This window comes from Eretmochelys imbricata, chromosome 8 (assembly GCF_965152235.1).
Source record: "Eretmochelys imbricata isolate rEreImb1 chromosome 8, rEreImb1.hap1, whole genome shotgun sequence".
NCBI classification, from domain to species: Eukaryota; Metazoa; Chordata; order Testudines; family Cheloniidae; genus Eretmochelys; species Eretmochelys imbricata.
In genome coordinates, this window is record NC_135579.1 from 42,843,134 (window position 1) to 42,869,291 (window position 26,158).

Below are 26,158 nucleotides of genomic sequence, written 5' to 3' on the forward strand. Positions count from 1 at the left end.
TTGCCTGATGGCAAACTGGATTCCGTGGGCACCTGACCAGGGTAAATAAGAATCTGTGTCATGCCAACAATGCCCTGCCATCGCCTCGATGCCCTGCATTGTGTATGTTCCCCTGAGAAAAGCAGAATGAGAGACTAGTTCACAGGGTTTTGAAGTAGGGCTTCCTGGGTCAGGGAAAGGAGTAGAGTCAGCAGCTATGTGCTCTAGGGTGGGGAGGGAAGCGAGTGGCATGACCATGCTATTTTGGGGGTTAGCAGTACCAGCATGGGTGTATTATGGTGGGTAGGGGCAGCAGGAGAGAAATCGGAACATCTGGCCTATGGGACACTCTGAAATTTTGAAATTTGTTTTCATCCAGTATTGGGATGTAAAGTTGAAATTTTCATAGAATGGAAATTCTGAAAAAAAAATCTCACTTCTGAAACATTGAAATAACCTAACTGAAATGTTTAATTTTGATATATTTAAATACCATATAATATTAAAATTTATATTTATAATGTAATATAAAAATCAAACTGAAACAAGAAAATCAGAATGGAACAAAATGGGAAACGCAAAATGAAATGAGAAAGTCAAAGCAAAAAACTCCATTTTGAAATATTTTTATAGAAAACATCATCAGAATCAACACATTCCCATGAAACATTTTGCAATCAATGAAACATCATTTTCTGATGGAAAACTGTTCCATCAAATTTTTTTCAACCAGTTCTAGGCAGCAGAACAAGCAAGCTATGGCACCCGGAGGAGGCCATGAGACACACCATGATTGTGCTCTCTGGGGAGAAGAGAGCACAGCCATGTGCTCTGGAATCAGGATGGAGTAGCAAGAGAAGATGCTGTGGAGCTTGGATGCTGGTGGCAGGAACTGCTGTGGGTTCAGGAGATCCCAAATGAGATGGGACACCAGCAATGTTGCAGTACTACGAGCCCTCCACATGCCTCCAAACACAGACACAAAACTACAAATCCGGTTTGTTCTCACTGGGTTTTTATTTCTATTATTCAGCTGCCCCCCAGCAGCGTGTATGAGCCATTTGGCATGCCCAAAGGGGAGGAGATCTGTACATGGTGCTGGTTCCCAGCTCTCCCATGGTCACGCGGCTCAAGCAGCACTTCTCTCCATTTTATGGAAATATTTTATTTTTAAAAATATAGTAGCTGTGGAAAGCAGCCCTCTTTATAAACATTGATGCTGGAGTGAAATGCATCATCATCATCATCATCATTGTCATTATATTAGCTCTCCTCGGCATCTGCTTCCACTCATGCTGGCCCTGGCTGGACTCACCAGGCCAGCTGCACTGCACCATCTGTTGTAGTCAGGAGCGTTCACACTGCCAGAGCGAGCGAGAGAGATATCCTTCTAAAAATAGAAATATTGTGCTGAGTCATTTGAAGTGAACAAGATACATAAAACACCAGCATTAGATTAACATTAGCTTGTCAAATACTGCTACCCGCTGAGTTGGCTTAGTGCACTAGCAGAGATGGATATCCCTGCTTCCCAACCTGTAGCCTAAGCCGAGTAGCAAGAGAATGAGAGAGACATAGCTGTTTATAGTGTTGGGTGCTACTTTTTGTGTCGTTCCTGCTGGGACTAATAGCAAAGGGAGCTGTTCCAGTGGATTACAAACCAAAAGAAGCCAGACCCAACAATGGGTATTCCCAGAAAGGATCAAAGAAGAGACAGTTATAAATAGGGAACAGTAAACACAACCGTTTGGAATAAGACACATCTATAATCACAGGATTCACTGGTGCAAACGCCCCTCCCCCCCATTCCCATTCCATACAAAGGACTCTGGTAACAATATCTTCATTCCAGACTTGGAGCGAAGGTGAGAGTCTTAAGGAACAAAGAAATCTCAGCATCAGGGAATTTGGTTGGGCAGGGGAGGAGTGGGTAAAAGGAAGGGAAGGAAAACAGAAGGTGTAGCTGGTTCAGGTCCTTTGCAAGTTCATTTGGTTTTCCTGGAGAACTCCTAGGGCTATACCTGAGATGAAGAGGTCTAGGAAACACTCCATAGTTTGATTAAAATGTGGTAAGTGTTTTGTGCCTGGGAGAGCTCTCCTTGCTGGGACTTGTCCATCACGCATGCCCCATACAATGGGAGAGCAGCTTCTCTCCTCCCTACACCTCTAATGCAATGCAAGCCAATGCTGATGTCCAGAGGTGATCTGTCATGTAACCAAAATTTCCCTGGTGGGTGACTGCTCATGAGAAATGCCCTGTGTACTGTGGATAGTCTGATTGTGAGAGATTGAGTTCTGCTGGAGCTCCAGGGCAATAGCATTCTGGGGGAATTCTTTCACCTGTTTCTTATACTCTAAGAAAGTGCATGCCTTGGTGGCTATGGCAATGATGTTCTTGCCAATAAAGATAGTGGAGACCCTGCTGTCCTGGAACAAGACCATGTTAATGGCCCGGATGAATATGGTGACAATGTTGATGGTGACCAGGCTCAGTACAGGGTAGAGCATCATTTTCTGCGGAGCAATGTGCTCCCCTTGCATGCTAATCTCACTAAGAGAGACACAAGGCAGGATCAAGAGCAGTATGTAACAATAGAAGAACATGAGCCCTTCTGCCCAGATGGGAAGCCCAGTTTTGTGTGGCTCCCACAGGTTGGCCTGAATGTCTAATATATCCAGCAGGTCCAGGGCCACCCAGAAAAGGCGTCCCCGCAGATCCTCCTTCTTCCTGAAGGTTCGTATGTACTCCATGCTGTCCAAGGCCACCAGCACCAGGTAGAGCCCTGGCACACAGATGGACAGGAGCAAGGTCAAGGCCTTCCTGGCCACCGTCTCCAGATTCTTCTTGTCTGCTTTGTAATTCTGAAATATAAAATACAGCTTAATCTCCAGCACAAAGATGTAGAGAAACCACAGGATCATGGCGTAGCCCCGCTTGGCTGTTTTCACCTCAGCCCCCACCCATACCGCCACATAGCGCAGCACGATGAGGAAGCAGATGTCTCCCACCAGGACGATGATGCAGACGCCAATCTTCCGTGGCCCTTGGTTCTGCTCCACCAGGTAGGCGTCCATGAAGGCCATACTGGTCATGATGACAATGGTGGTCAGACACACGTGGCGCTTGTCAGGCGGCGGCAGCACCATGGTGAGGTGAGCGCCTCCTTGTTTCACTTCAAGCACAAGCCTGCATCAAGGGAGGAGGCCCATGGGCTGAGTGAAGAAGCTCATCAGTTTTAGACAAAGCACCAAGGCCACCAGGAACAACCCCTCCTAAAAAGTCCCTGAAAGGACAAAGCAATAGACAGTCCCGGCTCTCCAGGGTCTCACATCAGGGTGCTGCAGCAGAGAAATGCACCACAAATTCCAAGTCACCCTTCATAACAGCTGATCCCAAAGGCTTAAATCCAGTAGCTCTGCTCTTTAGGCAGCAAAGCTGGTCCCACACTGAGCCCTCAGATAGATCCTCCACGACATCGCCTAACACTCTCCAGTGCTGTTCCCAAGGGCTACACAGGGGTTAAACACATGGAGCCTTCATTAAGAAATCCTCTGCCTCTTTGCTGGGTTTCCCATTGTGGTCAGTAAGAGGGGAGAGAATGCCCCTGAATGGCCTGTGGGCAGCAAGTTAATGTCTCTAATGCGCTTCGTAGCACCAAGCCGGAAATTCTCCTCCAGATCACTGGAAATCAGATTAATAATCAGGCAAGTGAGTCAGATCTGTACTGCCAGGACCCAGCTGGGGTGTAAGAAAGGCAAAGCAGCTCAGGAAACGGCGCTTTCCTCCTGGTGAACGGCTCAGGAGTCAGAGATTAGGGGCTTCTCACTACCTCCGCTGGAATCTCATTTGTATTATCCATGGTGAACCTTGTTCATTCTTCCTGGCATAGGGTTTAAAACCTTCACCTCTGGCCCACCATTCACTGCGATCTGGAAGAGACCAAGAAGAATACTGGTTAAGGGCCTACCAGTCACAAATACCAGGGGTAAAAAGATGCATTTGTGGATGTTCCTCAGCTTTAGAGGTGATGGGTAGGCTCTGAGCTGGACTCCCTACTTGTAACTGAGACTCCAAGTCCTGCACACTCAGTCTGCTTTAAACCTGTGTTAACCAATGCTACCAGAGTGTGCGGGAGGCTAATGTCCCTCTTCTCTTCATGCACAACTTAAATATGTACTAATATTAGAATGCCTGCCTGTGACTCTGGAAGTGCAGAATATCTTTCTATTCAGGGAGATGCACAGCAGGGTGGTGCAGTTACATGGATTTGCATAGGAAATATGCATCAAATGGCAGAGGAATAGAAGCCTCTTCCTAAGAACCCCAGCCCTTAGGTGAAGAGAATCCCTGCTGGTCTCTATCGGACAGCAACACAGTGTGATGACTGGCCTATCAATTTACCCTCATTGTGAGCTCAGCTGTGAGAAGGGAGGAGTGGAAGGTCCTAAGGTGTCACAATAACCTAAACAGCTAATGCTGATGGGAAAAGGTGAAAAGGAGAGACAGAGGGACTGAATCCAAAGAAAAAGGCTACAACTCAAGGACTGTGTTAAGCGCATGCCTGGTAAACAGGAACAGTGTGAGACTGAAAGTCAACGAGCCAGTATTGGTGTGTCTGATATTAGGCTCAATTGGTGGATGAAATAATGAGGGGATGGGCTGCTCTACTCACCACGGCCTTCAGAGTTCCTTACAGAAAGAGACTTTGGGAGAAAAACTGGCTACTGGAGTGACTTTCACCATCATGGCTGCCACCCCCACCATCTCCTGGGCCCAGCCCTTCTTTGTGCTGATCCTGAGAGGTGTCCTGACCCAACCAGGCCGGAGAGAGGGATCCCAATGACATCACCACCTCCACCAGCTGTGGCTGAATCCCAGCCACCACCTGGGCTGTGGGACTTTGCTAGCTTTGTGTATTCTTTTCCTTCCCCACTTTATTTCTTCTCTTTCCTATTCCTCTGCTTGTCCCTTCTGTCTTAATAAGAATTTGATTTAGCTGGCCAAGACCATCCATTTTACAGTACTGCTGTGCGCCTGTGGCCCGACGGAGGTAGCTAAACCAGAGCCTTGAATAGCCTGATGCTGGTACAAGTTTGCTAGGTCTCGGTGTGGCTGGTCAGACCATGTGCTGGGCCTGTGTTTTTCCAGCAGTGAGGTTGCATGTCAGAGTCAACCCCAGAGACAGAAGCTGCATTTTCTGCCTTTGCTGTTCTTTTCTCTCCCCTCTTGTTTGTCTTGTTTTGTCTTCTTGGGAAATGAGATCCTATTTAACAACAGCAACAATGACAGCCCCAGCCCCTCTCAACTAACTTCTTCTCTTTCCCCACAAATGGACAGTTCTTACCATCTAAAGGATTGTCAAACAGGGGCTTTTTCACTTTAAAGACTCTCTCCAGCTGCAGAGAAAGGGAACAAGGGATGTTGTTAAAAAGAAAGCCTCACTTAAAACTTTGCATTTCAAACACATTAACTGTTTTCCTTCCTTTCTATATCTTTAGTAAAAGGTTTAGAAGACTGTTGAATGGGGTGTTTGCCATGGCACTGAGCAGGTCTCTGTGTACCAAACCCTGAACCTTGTTTAACACTGTTTAATGCTGGGCAGGGTCTGGTTATGCCAGCACCTTATATTCCATCCCAATTAACACACCACCACCTTTCAAATCGTGCATACAAAGAAGCATGGGCGACAAGTGCTGTCCAAGAGGCTCTGTGCGCTTTAATGAATATGGGCTCCAGTTCAGGAGCTGTACCAGTGTGGAAAACTAGGAGGCTCCCTCGCTCCACAGACAGGCAACAGTACACAAGGCTATGGTTCTGCCAGCGGCACAGTTGGGCATCAGCATTCAGTGTAGTATGGGCTTGGTGATAGCTACAGGGCAGATCACTGCCACATATGTGGTGGCCCCCAGCTTGGCCAACACACTGGGGATTGAACCAGGGGCCACTGGAGCTAAAAACATGAGTGGCTACAGCGAAAGAGTCAGGCAGTCGGGGCTGGGGCTGTAACAAACTCCCATTCTCTGTGGATCAGGTACAGCGAGGAACCTGTAGCACACACTCACCAGTGGGTTACACGGAGCCCTGGCCAAACTCAAAGCAAACAGGAAGTTTAGCTTTTACGTCATTCTTGTCCCTACAGTCCTAGTGCTGGATGTTACAACCTGGCCCAGTCCCCCTCTGTACGGGCACCAGTCTCCTGCAAGTGGACCTAATTGCTGGGTTTCATGGACTTCCAAGCCATTTGGGTCTGGGTAGAGTCCAGTCCCTGAGTCGCTAGACTGTAGCTCACAAAAGCTTATGCTCAAATAAATGTGTTAGTCTCTAAGGTGCCACAAGTCCTCCTTTTCTTTTTGCGGATACAGACTAACACGGCTGCTACTCTGAAACCCAGGGATATACTCTTTGCGATAGTCTTGAGGGAATCTATTTCTTAGCCATTACCTGCAGTAATTTGCAGAAAGTTTGGTAGGAGTTGTAATAGAAAGAAAGCCTGGGACATGAGGCCTGGAAAAAGAGGCCAGGCATGAGGTGTGAGGCATGAACTAATGTAGTGGCCAGGCCTTGCGAATATAAAGCCGAAGTCAGGCTGTGAGCAGAAGCCAGGCTCTGCCTCCATGCACGTTCACAGTACCTGGCCAGAACAGGGCTGGGATTATCAAAAGACACACATTCCTGAGAAGTGCTGGGCACCAGACACTCACGCAAGCACATTCCAGAAGGGTGGTAGCAAAACACCGCAATACCTAGTATGGAACAAACACACTCCCCGAAGATAACAGGGACACACTTCTCAGAGTAACAGCCGTGTTAGTCTGTATTCGCAAAAAGAAAAGGAGGACTTGTGGCACCTTAGAGACTAACCAATTTATTTGAGCATAAGCTTTCGTGAGCTGTAGCTCACGAAAGCTTATGCTCAAATAAATTGGTTAGTCTCTAAGGGACACACTGACTCCCCCAAAAGATAAGGTCAGGATGACAGTCTGATTGAGAGAGATGTTTTAATTGAACCAACAGGTACAAGGTAAAGGGTGATAACTAGCCACGTCAGAGGAGCAAGACGTAACTTGTTTGTATTGGTGTATAAAGAGAAGACTCAGCAGGAGTGTCTTTGTCTAGCCGAGGGGGGAATGGAAAGTCCCGCCGTTCTCTGAGCTTGTCCATTGTGACGAACATACATGTGTTAGTGCTTCTGTAGAGTCTACAGGATACTAGGACTGTGCTTCATTAACAATAAATCTGGCTGGGTGCCTTGGCTACTAATCAGGTCTTGTGGTTTTTGTGGGCAGTTTGATCGAGGTCTGCTGTGTCAGCTCTCTGGCCAGAGCTGAGGCAGCACACAGAAAGAATACAGGCGCAGCCGATGACTGACAACAGAAGTCATTTATACTGGCTGGCCCTGGTGCTGGTATTTGTGCTAGTGAAATACTGTGCAGCAGTTTGGGGAAGAAGTTGGCATATTCATCACGTGATTCAGATCTGAACTTGTACCATTAGTGGTTGCCTGAGCCGTACATTAACATCTAATTTCTATGTGTTGGCTCTAATAGCTCCTCCAAAACTTTAAGACAAGATGCCTTCACCCTTATAACTGCATGGAGGGCTGTGCCAGATGAAAACAAGCTGCCGCACACAAGGCTGACATGGTTCCAATAGGTGCAAATAAGCACCGCACACTTCCCACAAGAGCTGCCTGCCTCTGAAAGAAAACAGCTAGACTGGCAGTTCCTGCTAATTGCCATGACTGACTTTGCAACATCCTTTTATAGTGGACATTCATGCACTCATGTCCAGTGCTGCTGGTCCGATGCCCAGCTCAGGTGAACAAGCGCATGTCAGGGCCGACAGCTGTGTCTCGCAGAGTGACAGCAACTGTGGGTTAGACAGGTGTGCTGGTCAAATGTCAGAAGCCCAAACTTACATTCACCTGTCGGCAGGCTGGGACACAGATCATGGACTAGCCTTAACAGGCTGCTGACTGGAACAGTCTGCCACCGGTCAGAAATTTGGCTTAGTCCAATCTTCACAGTGTCAGCAGTGCCTGCCAGCAAGGCAGACAGTCAACATGGGGTGGAGAAGTGCATGCTTAGAAGATCGCAGGGTGGACTGCAACATTGTGCTACCCTCAATGATCCATCAGTTACATGGCTGAAAAATCTAGATGTGTGATACACATGAAAGAAGAAACCTCAGGGTGGCGCTTTGTGACCACAACTTTGTGGTGCCTTGGCCACAAATGGAGGTTAATAAGCCTACTACAGACTTGGCTAGTAGAGCTGATTCTTCTAGCTCAGGCAGTAGAGGTGTGTGGTCATCCACAAGTCCCAGGTTCAATACCCCTTGCTAACAACCTATCCAGGGGTGTGGTATTACCGTAGTAGCCACCCACTTTATTTTCTCCCTCTCCCACAAAGCAACAGGAAGGCTCCACTCTCCCCACCTCTGCAGCAGCAGAAGGCATGGCCAGCAGTGGTAGTGAGTAAGGGGCCAGGTGGCTGCCACCTTGGTATTATTGGTTGCTCCCCCTGCTGTAGGATGTCTGCATTCTCAGGCAGACCTTAGTGCCTTGGTTACAGTAGGGGCAGTCCCTCCTTTCTGACTGATCTTCCCAGACTTAGGCAGCTATCACTGCATGGGTTACACATGGAGCTGTTCCCTCTCTTAAAGCAATTGTCTCAGGCTTTCTGCAGACTCAGGCAGACACCACTGCATCAGTTACACTTGGGTCACGTTCTTAACCTTTTCGTCACAACCACAAGGGTTGGAAACACATTTGTTTTAACGGAAATCAAGCTGAGATTCTGATGTCATCACATGGGTGGGAGTCAGTGTCCTAGGTACCTGCGTATTGTGCCTGTGTCAAAAAAAGGCTAATGTAGTGCCCATCTTTAAAAAAGGGAAGATGGAGGATCCTGGGAACTACAGGCCAGCCAGCCTCACCTCAGTCCCTGGAAAAATCATGGAACAGGTCCCCAAGGAATCAATTCTGAAGCACTTAGAGGAGAGGAAAGTGATCAGGAACAGTCAGCATGGATTCGCCAAGGGCAAGTCATGCCTCACTAATCTAATTGCCTTCTATGACGAGATAACTGGCTCTGTGGATGAAGGGAAAGCAGTGGACGTGTTGTTCCTTGACTTTAGCAAAGCTTTTGACACGGTCTCCCACAGTATTCTTGCCAAAAAGTTAAAGAAGTATGGGCTAGATGAATGGACTATAAGGTGGATAGAAAGCTGGCTAGATTGTCGGGCTCAACGGGTAGTGATCAATGGCTCCATGTCAGGTTGAGAGCTGGTATCAAGTGGAGTGCCCCAGGGATCGGTCCTGGGGCCGGTTTTGTTCAATATCTTCATTAATGATCTGGAGGATGGTGTGGATTGCACCCTCAGCAAGTTTGCAGATGACACTAAATTGGGAATAGTGGTAGATACGCTGGAGGGTAGGGATAGGATACAGAGGGCCCTAGACAAATTGGAGGATTGGGCCAAAAGAAATCTGATGAGGTTCAACAAGGACAAGTGCAGAGTCCTGCGCTTAGGACGGAAGAATCCCATGCACCGCTACAGACTAGGGACTAAACGGCTTGGCAGCAGTTCTGCAGAAAAGGACCTAGGGGTTACAGTGGACGAGAAGTTGGATATGAGTCAACAGCGTGCCCTTGTTGCCAAGAAGGCCAATGGCATTTTGGGCTGTATAAGTAGGGGCATTGCCAGCAGATCGAGGGACGTGATAGTTCCCCTCTGTTTGACATTGGTGAGGCCTCATCTGGAGTACTGTATCCAGTTTTGGGCCCCACACTACAAGAAGGATGTGGAAAAATTGGAAAGAGTCCAGCGGAGGGCAACAAAAATGATTAGGGGACTGGAACACATGACTTATGAGGAGAGACTGAGGGAACTGGGGATGTTTAGTCTTCAGAAGAGAAGAATGAGGGTGGATTTGATAGCTGCTTTCAACTACCTGAAAGGGGGTTTCAAAGAGGATGGCTCTAGACTGTTCTCAGTGGTAGCAGATGACAGAAGAAGGAGTAATGGTCTCAAGTTGCAGTGGGGGAGATTTAGGTTGGATATTAGGAAAAACTTTTTAACTATGAGGGTGGTGAAACACTGGAATGCGTTACCTAGGGAGGTGGTGGAATCTCCTTCCCTAGAAGTTTTTAAGGTCAGGCTTGACAAAGCCCTGGCTGGGATGATTTAGTCGGGGATCGGTCCTGCTTTGAACAGGGGGTTGGACTAGATGACCTCCTGAGGTCCCTTCCAACACTGATATTCTATGATTCTGTGATTCCTGAGGAAATCACACACCACCATTTTGATACAGCTGAATAGAGGGATACTGACTCTAAACTCCGAAGGCACCATATACTATGTATGAGTTGATCTATTTGCCAAATGAACCATTTGATCAACCATTCTTTTCTGACAAGTCCATATAGAATAACATGTCAAAACACATTATAGCCTCTGGATTATTGGTTAATTGTTGGGAACTGGGGGTGAGGGGGGGACTGATACCAGGACTAGGGAGTTTTAGGACACTGAAGATATTTTCCTGTCCTTTACACAGGAAAGTGCATTAAACTTGGCTATGTGTATGGAGCCCAGATTTAATAAAAGCTAGTTTCTTTCTTGCTTGAGGGAATGAGAATGAGAGAATGAGAATGAGAGAGAAGCTAGATTTATTGGCGGTCTAGCAGAATTGACATGGATTTTTCTCTGTTCCCATTAATTCCAGGTAATTGCACTTGCATATATGTAGTTATGCCCCCCAAAGGAACCAGAATAGCTTATAGAATGGGACACTGGGTCTCAGACAGCAGATGACTTTGTCAAGGTCAATAAGTATGTCACTGGCCAAGACAGAACCTGAATTCTGGTCTTTTGAGTCCCTGGGGAATGCCTTAATCACAAACCATTCCTCCTGCATCATGTGTTCATGGGTGGTTTCCCTACACAGACCTCAGAGAAGCCACTTCCCCGGCATCACACCACGAATTAGGGGTAGAGGAGAAGACAAAACCCAGTTCTTCTGGGTCTCAGTTTATTTCCTTAGCTTTCTTTGCTGCTGCTGCCTCTTCTTCATTCAGTACACACTATCACTGCACTGAAATGCCATCCTGTGTGACTACTGGCCAGGCAATTCAGCTGTATGTCTCCCAGACCACAAATCCACCTGCAAAGGTGGCAGACTTGTTCCCAGGGGCAGCGTAACTAGGCTAAACAAAACTTGGCTCCGTGATATTAGTGCTGTGTGTTCTACCCCCAGCTAGGCTGAGTGTGATCTAGGCAACCTCTGTTACTTTGTCTGGTGAATGGGGGACACAGGCCTTGGTCAGAGGGAAGAAGGCCCACAAGTGGTAATGGCAGAACTGGCTGAAAATGAGAATTTCTGTGCTTCAGGAAAGGCTGACATTTCAAAATTTGTTTAATCTTGAATTGGGATGAAAAGTCAAAATATCAACATTTGTCACAGAACAGAAAGTTCTTAAACATTTCAGTTTGCCATTGTGGAAACATATTTTGGAGTGGTTCAGCATTAACTTGTGCTGCCATGAGTTGCCACAGGGGTTCATGGAACTTGTAGTTTGGGTTTCCCCATTCTCCTTTATGGGCCAGGCTCCTGGCTGGACTACATCTCCCAGGATGTAGCATGTTTATGCAACTGTCATGATTCATAACTGTGCTTTAAGAAGAGAAGAGACTGCAATGTATTGTGGGAGATGATGTCCAGCCATGGACCCCAGCCCATAGAAGAGAATTGGTCTATGAGACATCTGAACAACTCCTCTGAAGCAGCTCTGGTGCACACAGATGAATGTTAAAATGCCCTGAAATGAAACATTTTGATTCAGTTGGACACACTGAAATATTTTGATTCAGGATGACCTGCCCCAAAACAAAACGTTTCATTCTGATTTTCCTGACAAAATTTCAACAAAATTGAAATTTTTCCACAGAAAATTTAAATCTTGCAGTGACTGCGTTTGTGATCAAATAATCGTTTCCATGTAAAACGCCCAATCAGCAATTAGAAGGGAAGACGTGAACACATGGCCTCCAGATACTCAGCTGACTGTGTTCCTATTAGGGTGGAGGGTACTTGTTGCAGAGGGTCTCTTAGATACCTCACAGGAGCACATGTCACACTGCAAACATTTCACAGGTTGTCTGAAAATGAATGGAAGGGTCCAGGAGTACCAGCAAATGGAGCTCCCCGTTGTGACTGGTAAAAATTTGCAAGCACTGTTCAGAATTACTCATGTGCTATGTGAGCAGCAGACAGCACTTAGCATTGCACTCATCAGCATGAGCATCCTCCTCACACTCCTTGACTGTTCCTTGCTGCCATCAGTGCCGTGATTAGTTCTCTCTGGAGGTTTCAGATAAAAAAATATAGCCATTTCTGTAACTGCGTTTTAAACTCTTGCCAGGGTTTACTGGGGATTTACAGCCGGGGATGGATAATTCCAGATACATTAGGTCTCTCAGGAGGAAATGGTGGTTTCTGCCTTCAAGTATTTCTTCTTTCCAAAGACACTGATTATTTTAAAGTCTGTGCATGCCTTGTAAAGAAGCTGACGGCACTGTTTTATTTAGAAACAATTCTGCTTGTACATCCTCAGCTTTGCACTTCCCTTCCTCCATTCTGTCTTGCCAGGTGCTATCCAGCCACAGCTGCCTCCGTCTGAGGAATGGGCAGCTAGGAGAACAGCAGAGGTTTCGAAGAAGCACAAAGCCTCCAAAGAACATCTCATGCTTTAAGGAAAATTGTCCTTGGGCGCAGAAGCAATCAGAAATACCCAAATTATAATTCACTGCAAAACTGTTTCCCAGTGGAGGAGTCAGCAGTGATGGAGAAGGTGTAAGTCCTAAACACAGCACCTGTTCACAACAGCGGGACACTCTTCAGTCCGTGTGTGGCTCCCCCTAATGCCCTTGTGGGCGCATGTGCCAAAGGTGGTGGGAGAGCTGGGGTAGGTTAGAAATGCCTGCAGTGCTGAGCCTGAGGTGGTAATTGGAGCATTTGCTATACTGTGACATGCACACGAAAAGCCAAGGAGACAGTCTATCAATCAAGTAAGGCACAAGTTTGCAGGCCATGGCTGTGGAGGGATACTCAGTATTAGCCAAGAGCTGGAGGCAGTGATGGATGGGGAAGCCTTACAGCCATTGAATATGTGTAGCTTGGCTGAGCTACAGCTAAGGAAGTGACAATGCTAAGTAGGCACAGTCCTTCCCTGAGTGTGTGGGCTGCACGCCAGCACACCCAGGCTGCTCTGTGCAAGGGTGCAGGATGGAGCAGGACCACAGACCAATGGCACCCCGGGGTCACTTCCCTGTGCTCCAGGATTGGGTACTGGCTCCAACCAATGACAGGTCTAAGAGTCAGAACCCTGCTGTTACACTGTGAAGACAGGTACTGTCCTTCCTGCCTAATGAATATCCCTAATAGAGCCGGTTGGAAACCTTTAACTGAACCATTTTCCACTGGAGAATGTGGTTCTGTCAGAATGGAAATGCTTTGTGAAATTGTGTCGATTTCCCTAAAATCTTGTTTTGGAGAAAAAAATGGAAAAAAGTTCCTGTTTTGACATTTTGTGAAGGAAACATTTTGATTTTTTATGTTGAAATGACTTTGCCCTATAGGCTGTTTTTATTTTGTGTAATATAATATAAAGTGATATAATTTACAAATTCAAAACTGAAATGGAACATTTTGATGTCATCAGAACAAAATGCTTTGATCAACCCAAACATTTTTTTCAGAATTTTTTTCCACAGAGGATTTAGAAATTTTTGGATTTCATTCTAATTCATAATGAAGCTAAATCTCTGAAACTTGAAATCCTTCACAAACCAAAATGTCCAGTCCATACTCTGTACAGCTCTCATCCCTAGTATCCAGCCTCTGCCTCCAGTGTCTCCCACAAGCCTAGCAAGACGTGAACAGGAATACACCACCCTATCTAGACTGGTGCTTTTAGATTTCAGACTCAACTTTGTTTGAACAACTCACTGAATAACAGAAATTCAAAATGCATCATGATCTCATTATTTCCAGTTACTGCCTTCCTTCCACATCAACCCAGACTGGGCAGGGTACCCGAGCCAACATCATGGGTTGGAAACAAAACACAGACTCAAAAAGCAGACAGACCTAAAAGACCAATTGCTGCTCTCTATGCAGGTGTGAACAGCAATGTAAGGAAAGTCCCCACACATAAAATACTATGACTCCTTGGCAAAACGCGAGTCCCCACTGCTAGTTCCATGGAGAGATTTCCAATGCACAGTAATCTGAACAGTTGGCTGGGCACTTTTATATAGAAACCTACTCAAACAGTAGGCCCGAGAAGTCACCAATACAATTAACCAGCCCCAGTCCTCTGCTGAAGATCATGTGGGCAAGAAAATCTCAGACAGTCTGCGATTCAGGAATCAGAAATGTCAGTCACACCTATGCAAAGGCATACAGAAAGTCTCCCGACTTCATTTAGACTAAAATCCAGCCCATTGGAAGGTATTTATTCAGGATATTAACAATATCAGCAAGGGATTTCATCATTGCTAGATCTGAGTGAACTATTTAGAGCACACAATAATTTTGGTTTGTGAATTATTCAGGAACAGATCATAATGATTTTTAAGAATTAGTTTGTTTGTTTCAGCTGTTCACCGTATGGTTTGGAGGAAGAACTTTTAGCCATGTGATTGGTGAACTAAGTAACATGATTTGGATTCAGTTCCTTCTTTGTTTGATTTCAGCACTATGAACATTCATGTTGGACCCTAAAGGTTCGATACCCGAAGGCAAATGAAAAGAACCTAAAATGTACAGGCAGTCCTCGACTTTACAACATTCGACTTACGACAAATGGCACTTATGACATTTCTGAATTGACACCCTGATTCGACTTATGACAGTTGGTTTCGACTTTCCGATGCTTGGTCCTGCAATGGAGTATATTGCGGTTCCGATTTACAACATTTCAACTTACGACGCAATTTAAGTCCAAGGACTGCCTGTGTCATTTTTAAAAAAAACCTCATGATTTTAAACCAGTCTCTTTTATTCTGGGTGTCTGACTCCAGATTTTTGAATGATTCAGGCAGCAGCAGTCATAATTGCCTGACGAATCTGTTATGTAAGTAATAAAAAGAGCGTCTCAGAATGGCCACAAGAGATCAGCTGGGACAAATATTTATTCACATGAGTAGTCATCAAACTTTTGCTTCCCATAAGAATTCTTGCAAATAAAACCCAGCTCACCTGACTGCTCCTAAATAATGAAATTAGAAGGTCAAAGGAAAAAAAAATCAACAGTTTTGTACTGGAAACCACGAACCTGTGATTGGCTAACACAAGCCTTCTGGGAATGCTGTTGTAGGGGCTTATGTACAGAGGCAGTGTTGAGATTCACTCAGAAGCCTTGGCACAGAACAGGTATTTCTGTGATAAACTAAACCACTGCAAATATGGGATGAGCCAAGTATAGACTTAAATCAATATATTAGATAATAAGTTGCTCTACTGCTAATAACGTATGCAAATAGCAGAACAATTACATTGGCACACTCAAGTGCATTCCACAACCTTCCTAATCAATAACGGTTTTAACTCAGCTGGCCAAGTGTGTCTGAAAATTCAGTTCCCTAAGTACACATTGTGATAATGACAAAGTGATCCAATGGAATCAGCGAAGGAGCTGAGGTGTGGAGGGGAAAACAGCAATCCCAATCAGATATCCAGCCTCTTCACTGAGGGGCCAGAGGAGGGAACGGCACAGCCTGCAGCGTAGAGTAGCCTGCTTGCTCAATGCCCACGGCCATTTGAGTAGAACAGAACCACACACTGCAGAACCTCAGCCTGTTAATTATGCCGCATGATCGTTAACTGTATGTTCCCCAAGGTGCCAAGTTGAAGGGCGAGGAAATGTGCAAGGTGATGTGTAAGTCACTGATGTGTGCTCCAGATCCCCCTCCATGCTGATTCACAGAGCCTATGACTTATTACAACCCTTAGCTATAGAGCCTTGGCTCATTCACTCCCGCTGAACCAGCTCATGCTTTTAGCTCCGGAGGTACCCCATGTGTCGGTCAGGATGGCAGCCATCACAAATGTACACTGGAAGGCATGACTTCAGATACCCCTACAGGCTCTGGATGAGCAGCAATCAAAGGTCGGCTCTACACATTGATTTCATACCAGTATAAATCTACTGGTAAGGGTGTGATGCAGTTAACACAAGCCCTAGTGTGGCTGCAGTTATACCAGTATAAAGGTACTTTATCCCAGGCTAGCTATACTGCCTGTATGGGATTAGATACAAAGCACCTTTATTCCTGTATAACGGTGTGCACATCAGGGGAATTGAACTATATGTATTTGACTTTTGAATGTCACCTAATTCCACTGGCCGCCTTTGAAAATCTCACTCTCAGCGCTCGGACCCTGCTCCCAGTGAGTAAACAACAAAAGTCACATTGACTTTGAGGGACACAAGAGCCTCAAGGAGCACTGCTGCCATGGGGCAGACTTTTTAGAAAGTGAATTAGTGCTAGTACATTGTCAGTGAACATCTTTGATCTGCAGTTCAGTTTCTCTGTCATGCGGCCAAACATTTAATTCAGGAGACTGGGAGTCAGGTTTAGAAATGCCTACAAAATCAAAACTTTCTTGTGAAAAATGTCATGGGAAACATGTCCTGTTGAAATTTGTCTGCTGAAAAACTCCAGTTTCCTGTGGGAAATTCCTCAACAAATTGAAAGCAATGTTTTCATTTTATTTAGTTCTGAGACACTTCAAAATGATGTTTTAGTTTAGTTTTGGCTTGAAACATTTCCTTTCAACATTTGAAAAATAAGCATTTCAATTTTTCATTTTCAGTTTTGGGATTTTTAGGGTTTTTTTTTTTTTTCCTTTTCTCTCCCTTTTTTCCCACTAGAAAAAAGGGGAGGAAGATAAAAAAAAGGGAGAAAAGTGAGGGGAAAATAATGTTTGCATTTTTTTTTTTACTGTTTTTGAAAAGCGAGGCAGAAAGAAGGAGAGAGAGGGGAAAGGTCCAGTTCCTCCAAATAAATCTTTTCCCAGTCATTCAAATGACTCAATGAGTCAGACGACACTGGGCAGGGGCAGAGAAGGGAATGGCTAGAAAGAGCAAGGCAGTGCTTTCATTGACTGGTTTGATTTTCAAGACAAGGCCACAGGCTAGCAGGGTAATTGGTTACAGGTGCACAGCAAACAGGCTGGTGCAATATTCAGGCCGATGTAACTGCAGTTGTCCCAGTGTTGGGTTTGCTCCTCCCCAGGGACGTGATGAAGACCAGCAAGGAGGGGCATTGTTTGAAGAGTGAGATGGCAGCGGCATGGGCACCATTACAGGGCTTTGGATACCACAGGAGCTTTCCTTCTGCCCCTTGACATTTGAGCTCAATCATCGCTTCAGACAGCAGAGCTAGCTCTGGCAGCAGGAGATGGCATGTGGCAGGACACGTTGCTGACAGAGGCCAGGGGTGTCAGGCTCAAAGCTTCATGCTCTTCTATGGATTTCCAGCTCTGTTGTGAGCCTGCTCCATTCTGTGGGGACCTAGCCCTTGGAGAACAAGTACATCCGCACTAGCGCACAAGGGTCCATCCCATGTATTGAGCGTCGGTCCCGCAGTCTCACTGGGGGACTGAAGTATCAGACGTCTGGGAATGATGATTTCCCACGAGCAATAGAACACTCAGCATGTGTGACCCAGGTACCACTCTACCTCATTGGGGTGGGGGACCTATGCTTGTAGCCACATGTGTCAGGGAAGGCTTGTTGTGTGGGGATTTGCAGCTTGCTGTCAGGCAAATAATTGAGTGTGGGGGGTGATTAGAAAAAGCCCTGCTAGGACAGCACAGCTGGCTCTGCAGCAGGGCCTCACAGAAACCATGATGAACAAACAGCCAGAAATGTATTCCTCTTCACCAACAGCCTTGGATTCAGCTATGCTCCAAGCCCCTCTGCGTTGGGTTCCAGGGAATATTTGGGCACTGGCGGTTTGCTAAGGGCTAATGCAAATCCTCCGCACAAGCCCATTTTAAATGTGAATGCTTCAATCTCCCCTGGAAGAGAATTCTAAATCCCATGTTTGTCGTGTTCGAAATTCATGCTGTGTTGCTTAGTGACCTAAATCACCAGTCAGGGAACAGAACCAACACAGTGGAGATTTTGAAGGTAGTATGTTAAATATTTGCAGTCTGGCTCAGTGGTTGGGGTCCTGTCTCATCCCCTGCTCTCCTCTCGCCAGCAGCTCCTTCCTTGCACCATCAATGGTGCATCAGTGAAAACGGGAGTGGGGTCTTGTGAGACTCCACCTTTCTTTGTACAGACATCACTAACTACCTTGACTCCTTCACACACCTGCGCCAAAGGCAGGGACTTCAAACCCAGGGAACCAGGCAGCTTTGAATTTGCTTTGCTGACCCTTGTTCTGCAGAGTGAGAGGAGACCCCTGGCCAGACTGGCTCCCCAGCTCCATTAGGGTGATAACCGGGAGGAACATGTGTGTACCTGGGACCTTCAGGGCCTGGCTGAAATGAGCTGGCACCTATAACAGGTGTGGGCAGCTGGGCAGACAGAGCTACTTTCCAGTTGTGAATTTCTTAACCATTTTTGGATTAAACCCAAAATTTTACATAGGGCGCTTTTGTCTTCTTCCTCCTTGGGTTTTTCTACTTTCCCCAGCCTGTCTTTCACATCAGCCTCACAGATGGTATCTATCTAATCCAGCGGTTCTCAAACTATGGGTTGCGACCCCATTAAAATGGGGTTGCGAGGGCCAGCATTAAATTTGCTGAGACCCAGGGCTGAAGCTGAAGCCCGAGCTCCATCCCCTCCCAGGGGGGCAGGGCTCAGGCTGTGGCCCCTTTTCCCCCCACCTAGGGTGGCAGGACTTTGGCTCCAACCACCCCCCAGAGATCATGTACAGGAGGGGGTCACAGTGCAATGAAGTTTGAGAACCTCTGAGTTCTAATCTATCTATCTATCCCCGCACACCTCATCTATCTATCTATCTATCTATCTATCTATCTATCTATCATAGAATCAGAGAAGATTAGGGTTGGAAGAGACTTCAGGAGATCAACTAGTCCAACCCCCTGCTCAAAGCAGAATTAACCCCAACTAAATCATCCCAGCCAGGGCTTTGTCAAGCTGTGCCTTCAAAACCTCTAAGGATGGAGATTCCACCACCTCCCAAGGTAATCCATTCCAGTGTTTCACCACCTTCCTAGTGAAATAGTTTTTCCTAATATTCAACCTAGACCTACCTCACTGCAACTTGAAACCATTGCCCCTTGTTCTGTCATCTGCCACCACTGAGAACAGCCGAGCTCCATCCTCTTTGGAACCCCCCTTCAGGTAGTTGAAGGCTGCTATCATATACCCCTTTACTCTTCTCTTCTGCAGACTAAATAAGCCAAGTTCCCTCAGCATCTCCTCATAAGTCATGTGTTCCAGCCCCTTAATCATTTTCGTTGCCCTCCGCTGGACTCTCTCCAATTTGTCCACATCCCTTCTGTAGTGGGGGGCCCAAAACTGGACGCAATGTAGTCTCACCAGTGCCGAATAGAGGGTAATAATCACTTCTCTTGATCTGCTGGCAATTCTCCTACTCATGCAGTCCAATATGCCATTAGCCTTCTTGGCAACAAGGGCACACTGCAGACTCATATCCAGCTTCTCGTCCACTGTAATCCCCAGGTCCTTTTGTACAGAACTGCTGATTAGCCAGTCGGTCCCCAGCCTGTAGCAGTGCATGAGATTCTTCCGTCCTAAGTGCAGGACTCTGCACTTGTCCTTGTTGAACCTCATCAGATTTCTTTTGGCCCAATCCTCCAATCTGTTTAGGTCACTTTGGAACCTATCCCTACCCTCCAGCATATCTACCTCTCCCTCAACCTTAGTGTCATCCGCGAACTTGTTGAGGGTGCAATCCATCCCATCATCCAGATAATTAATGAAGTTGTTGAACAAAACCAGCCTCAGGAGCAACACCTATCCATCCATCCATCCATCCATCCATCCATCCATCCATCCTCAAACACACCAGTGCCCCTTAATCATGACCCATAGTACCTCATTCTGGTTCAGCTCTACGAATGCTACTCAGTTCAGACCCACAACACGCCCTAATAGGCTAGTCCTGGGGTTCCTCATGCCCAGCTCAGCTGATGCCCCTCACATTTGACCCACATACCCCAGTGGTATTTCAGCTCTGGGCTCCCACACATACAGCTCTGCTGATGCCCCTCAATCCTGACCTACAGCTCATTCTGTTATTTTAGCTCCGGCTGCCCTGGCCCATGACCTTCAATCATGTCCCACAGCCCACCCTTGGATGTCCCAGCCCAGAACTCCCCTCTGCAACTTCTCTCCAGCTCTGCTAACACACCTATTACACTTGGGACAAAATCTATTTGTCAAGTTTCTGCCCTTGCCTCAGACATACCTGATGAAGTGAACTTAGCGACAGAGTGTAGATCTCACTGTAATTGACTGAACTGTGCTCCCTCAGCCCTTGCCACCTGCCCTGTAGCCACGGTTCATGATCAGTGCACAGTTCCCAGGGATACAATAGCTGGGTTTTGCTTTTTCCGTTTTTTGCACTAAGGCCCCATTTTCATTGCTCTGTTTCTTGTTACTTAATGGGAGCATCCCTGCAGCCTCTGCCCCCGGTGCCACCCGGTCCAGCCCCTTCCTGCACAGATACATCCTGCACCAGTCAGAGCAGCGCAGGCAGGTTGCGTCTGGCTGGCGAAGCATGGCTTCCAAGCAATCCCAATAGCTCTTTGATTGATTATTTCTTAGGCAAGTTTTACAGCCAGTGCCTGGAAATACCCCTGCTCTGCTCTTGTCTAGGGCAGGAAATCTTGGGCTGCAGAGGATTTACAATCAATCAGCTTGGGCAGCGGCACTGCATGCTGTCAGGGCCAAAATGCGCCGGTAGCTGAATGTCAGCTTCTGCGCAGTCCCAGGAGTCTGTGTGTCCTGTTAGCAAGGGGATCAGTTGTGTGGGGTCTCAGGGCTGGTTAGACTGATACGGGGCTTAGCCTGCACTAACTAGAGTGTGATCTTTAGCCCTTGCAATCCTGCCTTTCAAAACCTCACACTGCACTGGCATTGCAATGTAGTCTGGCCAGGCAGCACTGTCCGCTACCTTTCTTTTGTTTGCTCTTTTGTTTGGTCTTTGAAGGCCAGAACATGATTTGAACCGTCTCCTTTTAAATCCATTCTCTGCCACTGACAAGAGTCAGCCAAGTACCGGCTGCTTTACTGTATAAAGAACTAAGACAGGCTCATCTTCCTCCCTACTATGTTTTGAGCAAGAAGACACATTAGATACGAGCCCTACTACTCCTTTCTCTCTAAGGGCAGGTCTACACTACTGCTTAAGTCAATGTAAGTTACGTCGTTCAGGGGTATGAAAAAAATCACCTCCCTGAGAGATGTAACTTACATCGGCTTAATGCGGTGTCTGCACCACTGTATGTCAGGAGGAGATGCTCTCCCGCTGATTTAGCCTCCGTTTCTCATTGAGGTGGATTAATTATGTCGATGGGAGAACGCACTCCTGTCAACATAGCATGTCTTCACCAGATGTGCTAAATCAACACCACTGAATTCTGATTTAGCGTGTTAGTGAAGACAAGCCCTAAGTGAGGAAGGGAAGCTGAGTGCCCAGGTATTTATTGTTTGTATCTCTTTTTTAAGGTGGTGTTTCCCACCTTGGTCACAGACTCCTAGACTTTAAGGTCAAAAGGGACCATCATGATCATCTAGTCTGACCTCCTGCACATCGCAGGCCACAGAACCTCACCCATCCACTTCTGTAATAGACCCATAACCTCTGGCTGAGTTACTGAAGTCCTCAAATCATGGTTTAAAGAGTTCAAGTTACAGAGAATCCACCATTTACTCTAATGCAAGCCAGCAAGTGACCTGTGCCCCAAGCTTCAGAGGAAGGAGAAAACCCCCAGGGTCTCTGCCAATCTGATCTGCGGGGAAATTCCTTCATGACACCAGAGATGGCGATCAGTGGGTGAGACCACCAGGCAGACACCTAGGAAAGAATTCTCAGTAGTAACTCAGAGCCCTCTCCATCTAGTGCCCCATCACCAGCCATTGGAAATACTTGCTAATAGAAGTTGCAAGATGGCCCATATGCCTTTGTCAACCTTATCAAGCTTGGTCTTGAAACAAGTTAGATTTTTTTTGCCCCCTGTACTCCTTCTGAAAGGCTGTTCCAGAATTTCACTTCTCTGATGGTTAGAAACCTTAATCTAATTTCAAGCCTAAACTTGTTGATGGTCAGTTTATAGCCATTTGCTCTTATGCCAACACTGGCTCTTAACTAAAATAACTCCTCTCCCTCCCTGGTGTTTACCCTCTGATGTATTTATAGAGAGCAATCCTATCTCCCCTCAGCACTTTTGTTAGGCTAAACAAACCAAGCTCCTTAAGTCTCCTTTCATAAGGTAGATTTTCCATTCCTTGGATCATCCTAGTAGCCTTTCGCTGCACCTGTTCCAGCTTGAATTAATCTTTCTTCAACAGGAAAGACCAGAACTGCACATAGTGTTCCAGATGAGGGCTCACCAGTGCCTTGTATAATGATACTAACACTTCTCTGTCTCTGCTGGAAACATCTCGCCAGAGGCATCCTATGATTGCATTAGTTTTTTCATGGCCACATCACATTGGTGGCTCATAGTCATCCAGGTCTTTCTCCTCTCTGTCACTTCCAACTGATAGCTAAAATGCTTGTTGTTAGTCCCTAACTGCATGACATTGCACTTTGCACTATTAAATTTCATCCCATTTCTACTACTCTAGTTTTCAGGATCATCCAGATCTTCTGATATTCCAGTCCTCCTCCATACTGACAATACCTTCCAATTTTGTGTCATCTGCAAATTTTATTACCACACTCCCACTTTTTGTGCCAAGGTCATGAATGAAAATGTTAAATAAGGTTGGTCCCAAGGCAAATCCCTGAGGAACTCCACTAGTAACCTCCCTCCTGCCTGACAGTTCACCTTTCAATATGATCCATTTTAGTCTTGCCTTTAATCAGTTCCTTACTCACCTTTCGATTCTCTTATTAATTCTCATTTTCTCCACTAAGCTGGAAACACGCTGTGAGGGAGGGGAGCCTCTGGCTCGCTTGGCCCTGTCCCCTGCATCCAGGCCTGGGCGGGGAGTGAACGGGGTGGGCCACCGCCACATTCCCAGCTGGGTTCTCGCAGGGAGCCACTGCGCTGCACAGAGCAGCAACCTGGAGAGGGATAGGGGCCGAACATGCCAGGGAGCAGGTGCAGAAGGAGAAGGACAGAGCCACTCTACCTCCCTCTGCCTTTCCCACCCAGGCTGAGCATAAATTTGGGGGGGGGCACTTGACCTCGCATGCCCCTCCCATGCATCGCCAATGCCTGTACAAACACTGAACCAAAAGACAGTCTATGGTGAATGTGGGAATTGTGGCAATATTTGCATGAGTCCTGTGTTCACCTCCATTTCTCTGTGAGCTTTGCATTGCTATTCACTCTGTGATGGGAAGGGATGAGGTGTTTGATTTGGGTAGTGGCCCGGTTGGAGACAAGAGTTGTTAACAAACTGACTAGAGTTTACATCTGTGACTGGAGGACCCGGAAGAGACAATGGGAATCCCAATGGCTGGGACTTTCACACCTTGAGACCACCAGCCAAGCGGAAAGAGTTTCCCCCACCTCTCTGCAGGGAAGCTGGAGAACAAAGAGGAAAGGTGTCAGGCGTCGGGGTTAAGTGCTGAGCTCACAGGGTCTGTCTACACAGCTAAGAAAACTCCCCGGCTGGCCCATGCCAGCTGACTTGGGCTCATGGGGCTCGGTCTGTGGAGCTGTTTCATTGCTGTGTAGACTTCCGGGCTCAGGCTGGAGCTTGGGCTCTAGGACCCGGTAGGGTATGTGACAATGTCCCTGTCCCAAAGCGCTTACAATCTGAGTGCCACACAAGAGACCAGAGATGGATCCAGACAGACAGGGAAGTACAATGAGACAATCTGGTTACCAGGCCAGGCAGTGGTATCAGCACACCAGCATCTTCACTATTGTCACATTTTCCATAGGCACCAGGGCAGAGCATTTTTGAGGAGGGATTTGAAGATGGACAATGCGGAGGGTGACATTTACAGGGAGCCTTCCAAGCGCGGGGAGCATCCTGGGAGAAAGCATGAAGAGACTGGTCTGAAAACATAACAAATGGGTGATGGGAGTAGATCAAAGCCTACGAGGGACACATTAGTTCACAATAGCAGGGTCAAGATGGCCAGTTACTGCAGGGCAGGCTAGAGCGCTAGAGTGTTGCAGATTTACACCCCAGCTTGCGTCCAATAAGTCTCTGTGTGGACAAGCCCGAAGACTTTGATTCATTGTGATTTGATTTATTACAGCTAGATACTTTTAATGCACAATGCTATCTTCATCCACTTAAGCTTTATAAACACCCTCCTATAAACAATGAGGAGTCCTTGTGGCACCTTAGAGACTAACGCATGTATTTGGGCATAAGCTTTTGTGGGCTAAAACCCACTTCATCAGATGCATGGAGTGGAAAATACAGTAGGGAGGTATAAATACACAGCATATGAAAAGATGGGAGTTGCCTTACCAAGTGAGGGGTCAGTGCTAATAAGCCAATTCAATTAAGGTGGAAGTGGGCGATTCTCAACAGTTGACAAGAAGGGAGGAAAAATCACTTTTGTGGTGCTAATGAGTTCAATGTAATTAAGGTGGCCCATTTCAAACAGTTTACAAGAAGGTGTGAGTATCAGCAGAGGGAAAAATTAGTTTTTGTACTTTTGTTCCTTTGCTCTCTGTCACTGCTTATCTATCTTTAAATTTTGCTTTGGTGAATAAAACCTACATATTTATAGCTAGGCTTGGAAGGATTCGATTTTTATTGGTCAATGTTGGTAAATGTCCAGTCACCGTACACTCAGAAGCCAACAACAATATTTCCAGCAATGATAATTGAAATGTACAGTTAGGCTAAGTAAGAAAAAATGCTGCTTCAGAACTTATTAAAGTTTTATTTATTTATTTACTTTCTATATTGTGACACGTGACGCTGACAATCTGAGTTTTAATGGCTATAAAGCTTTAACTTTTTGAATCTCAATATCCACTGTCATTAATTATTGTCCAACTGTCCCTATTACCTGACCTCCTTAATTTCCTACAACTGTGAACGTTTAAATAGATAAACATAAAAAAATGCTTAAAACCCCCCATTTTGTGCGGGTGCCACAATTTCTATTGATCCAAATAGAAAAAAATCTTGAAAAGAACCATTGATATTATCAGTTTGAATGAATTCCGCCAAGCCTGTCTCTAAGATCTGGAGCCTGTTTTTTAGAAAAGCACCTCAGAATTCAACCGCCACTGAAATGGGCAACTGGCCCATTAAAACTCCTGCAGCCGGTGTGCCTGCTTTATACCATATTCATCCTCATGCTTTGCCACCGGGCTGACGCCACATCTCAATCCCTCTGCTAAAACTTCTTCGCTCCTGGTACATGGTTCCTTTGCTCTCCCACAGCTAGGAGGGCTGAACTAAGCTTTCTTCAGAGTCCCATGGATGCTGCTGCTGGTTGGGCAGGTGGCATCGCTGGGTTCACCCTCCCACGTGCTCAGAGTAAGCCTGCTGCACTTCCCTCATCCATGTGTCAGCCTTGGGGGAAGGGCTCAGCACAGCATGTGATATGGGGGTCCTGGTGTTATGCCCACTGGGGTCACAAATCACCTAGATGTGCCAAAACCACTGCTCACTTTTTGACTGAGGCATCCCAAGATTTGTGGTGTCCTCAGCTGTGATTGAAGCCTGGCGCAGATAATCCACAAGGCTGCAAGTCTGTTTCAGGAAGCTAGGGGGTAGAGTGGGAGGGGAGGTTCATCTCACAGACAAGCTCTATACCCCAAGGAACAATCCTGCTTCACCTTCCCCTTGCACCAGGAGCTGGACTGGAGGGGATCCTATAACCCTTTCCCACATCCAGCTGGTGTGGGCCCGATCCCCAAGTTATCACCCTGACTTTCTCTGGCCAGACTCCTGTTGAATCCTGGATGGAGTGTGGGCCCTGCCTTCCAGGAACTGCTATGTGACTGAGAAGCTG

General features: G+C 46.5%; 1 protein-coding gene across 1 annotated transcript; it reads right to left on the reverse strand.

Annotated features, from left to right (window-relative positions):
* Positions 1-2,187: 2,187 nt before the first annotated feature.
* Positions 2,188-3,126, reverse strand: TMEM121 (transmembrane protein 121). The gene has a single exon (XM_077825453.1). It carries the CDS (start codon positions 3,124-3,126, stop codon positions 2,188-2,190), a length of 939 nt encoding a protein of 312 aa, XP_077681579.1.
* Between the last annotated feature and the right edge of the window lie 23,032 nt (positions 3,127-26,158).

What these genes read in the sequence shown, in the direction of transcription:
- TMEM121 (XM_077825453.1), bottom strand. Translation starts at nt 3,126, where the DNA reads ATGGTGCTGCCGCCGCCTGACAAGCGCCACGTGTGTCTGACCACCATT.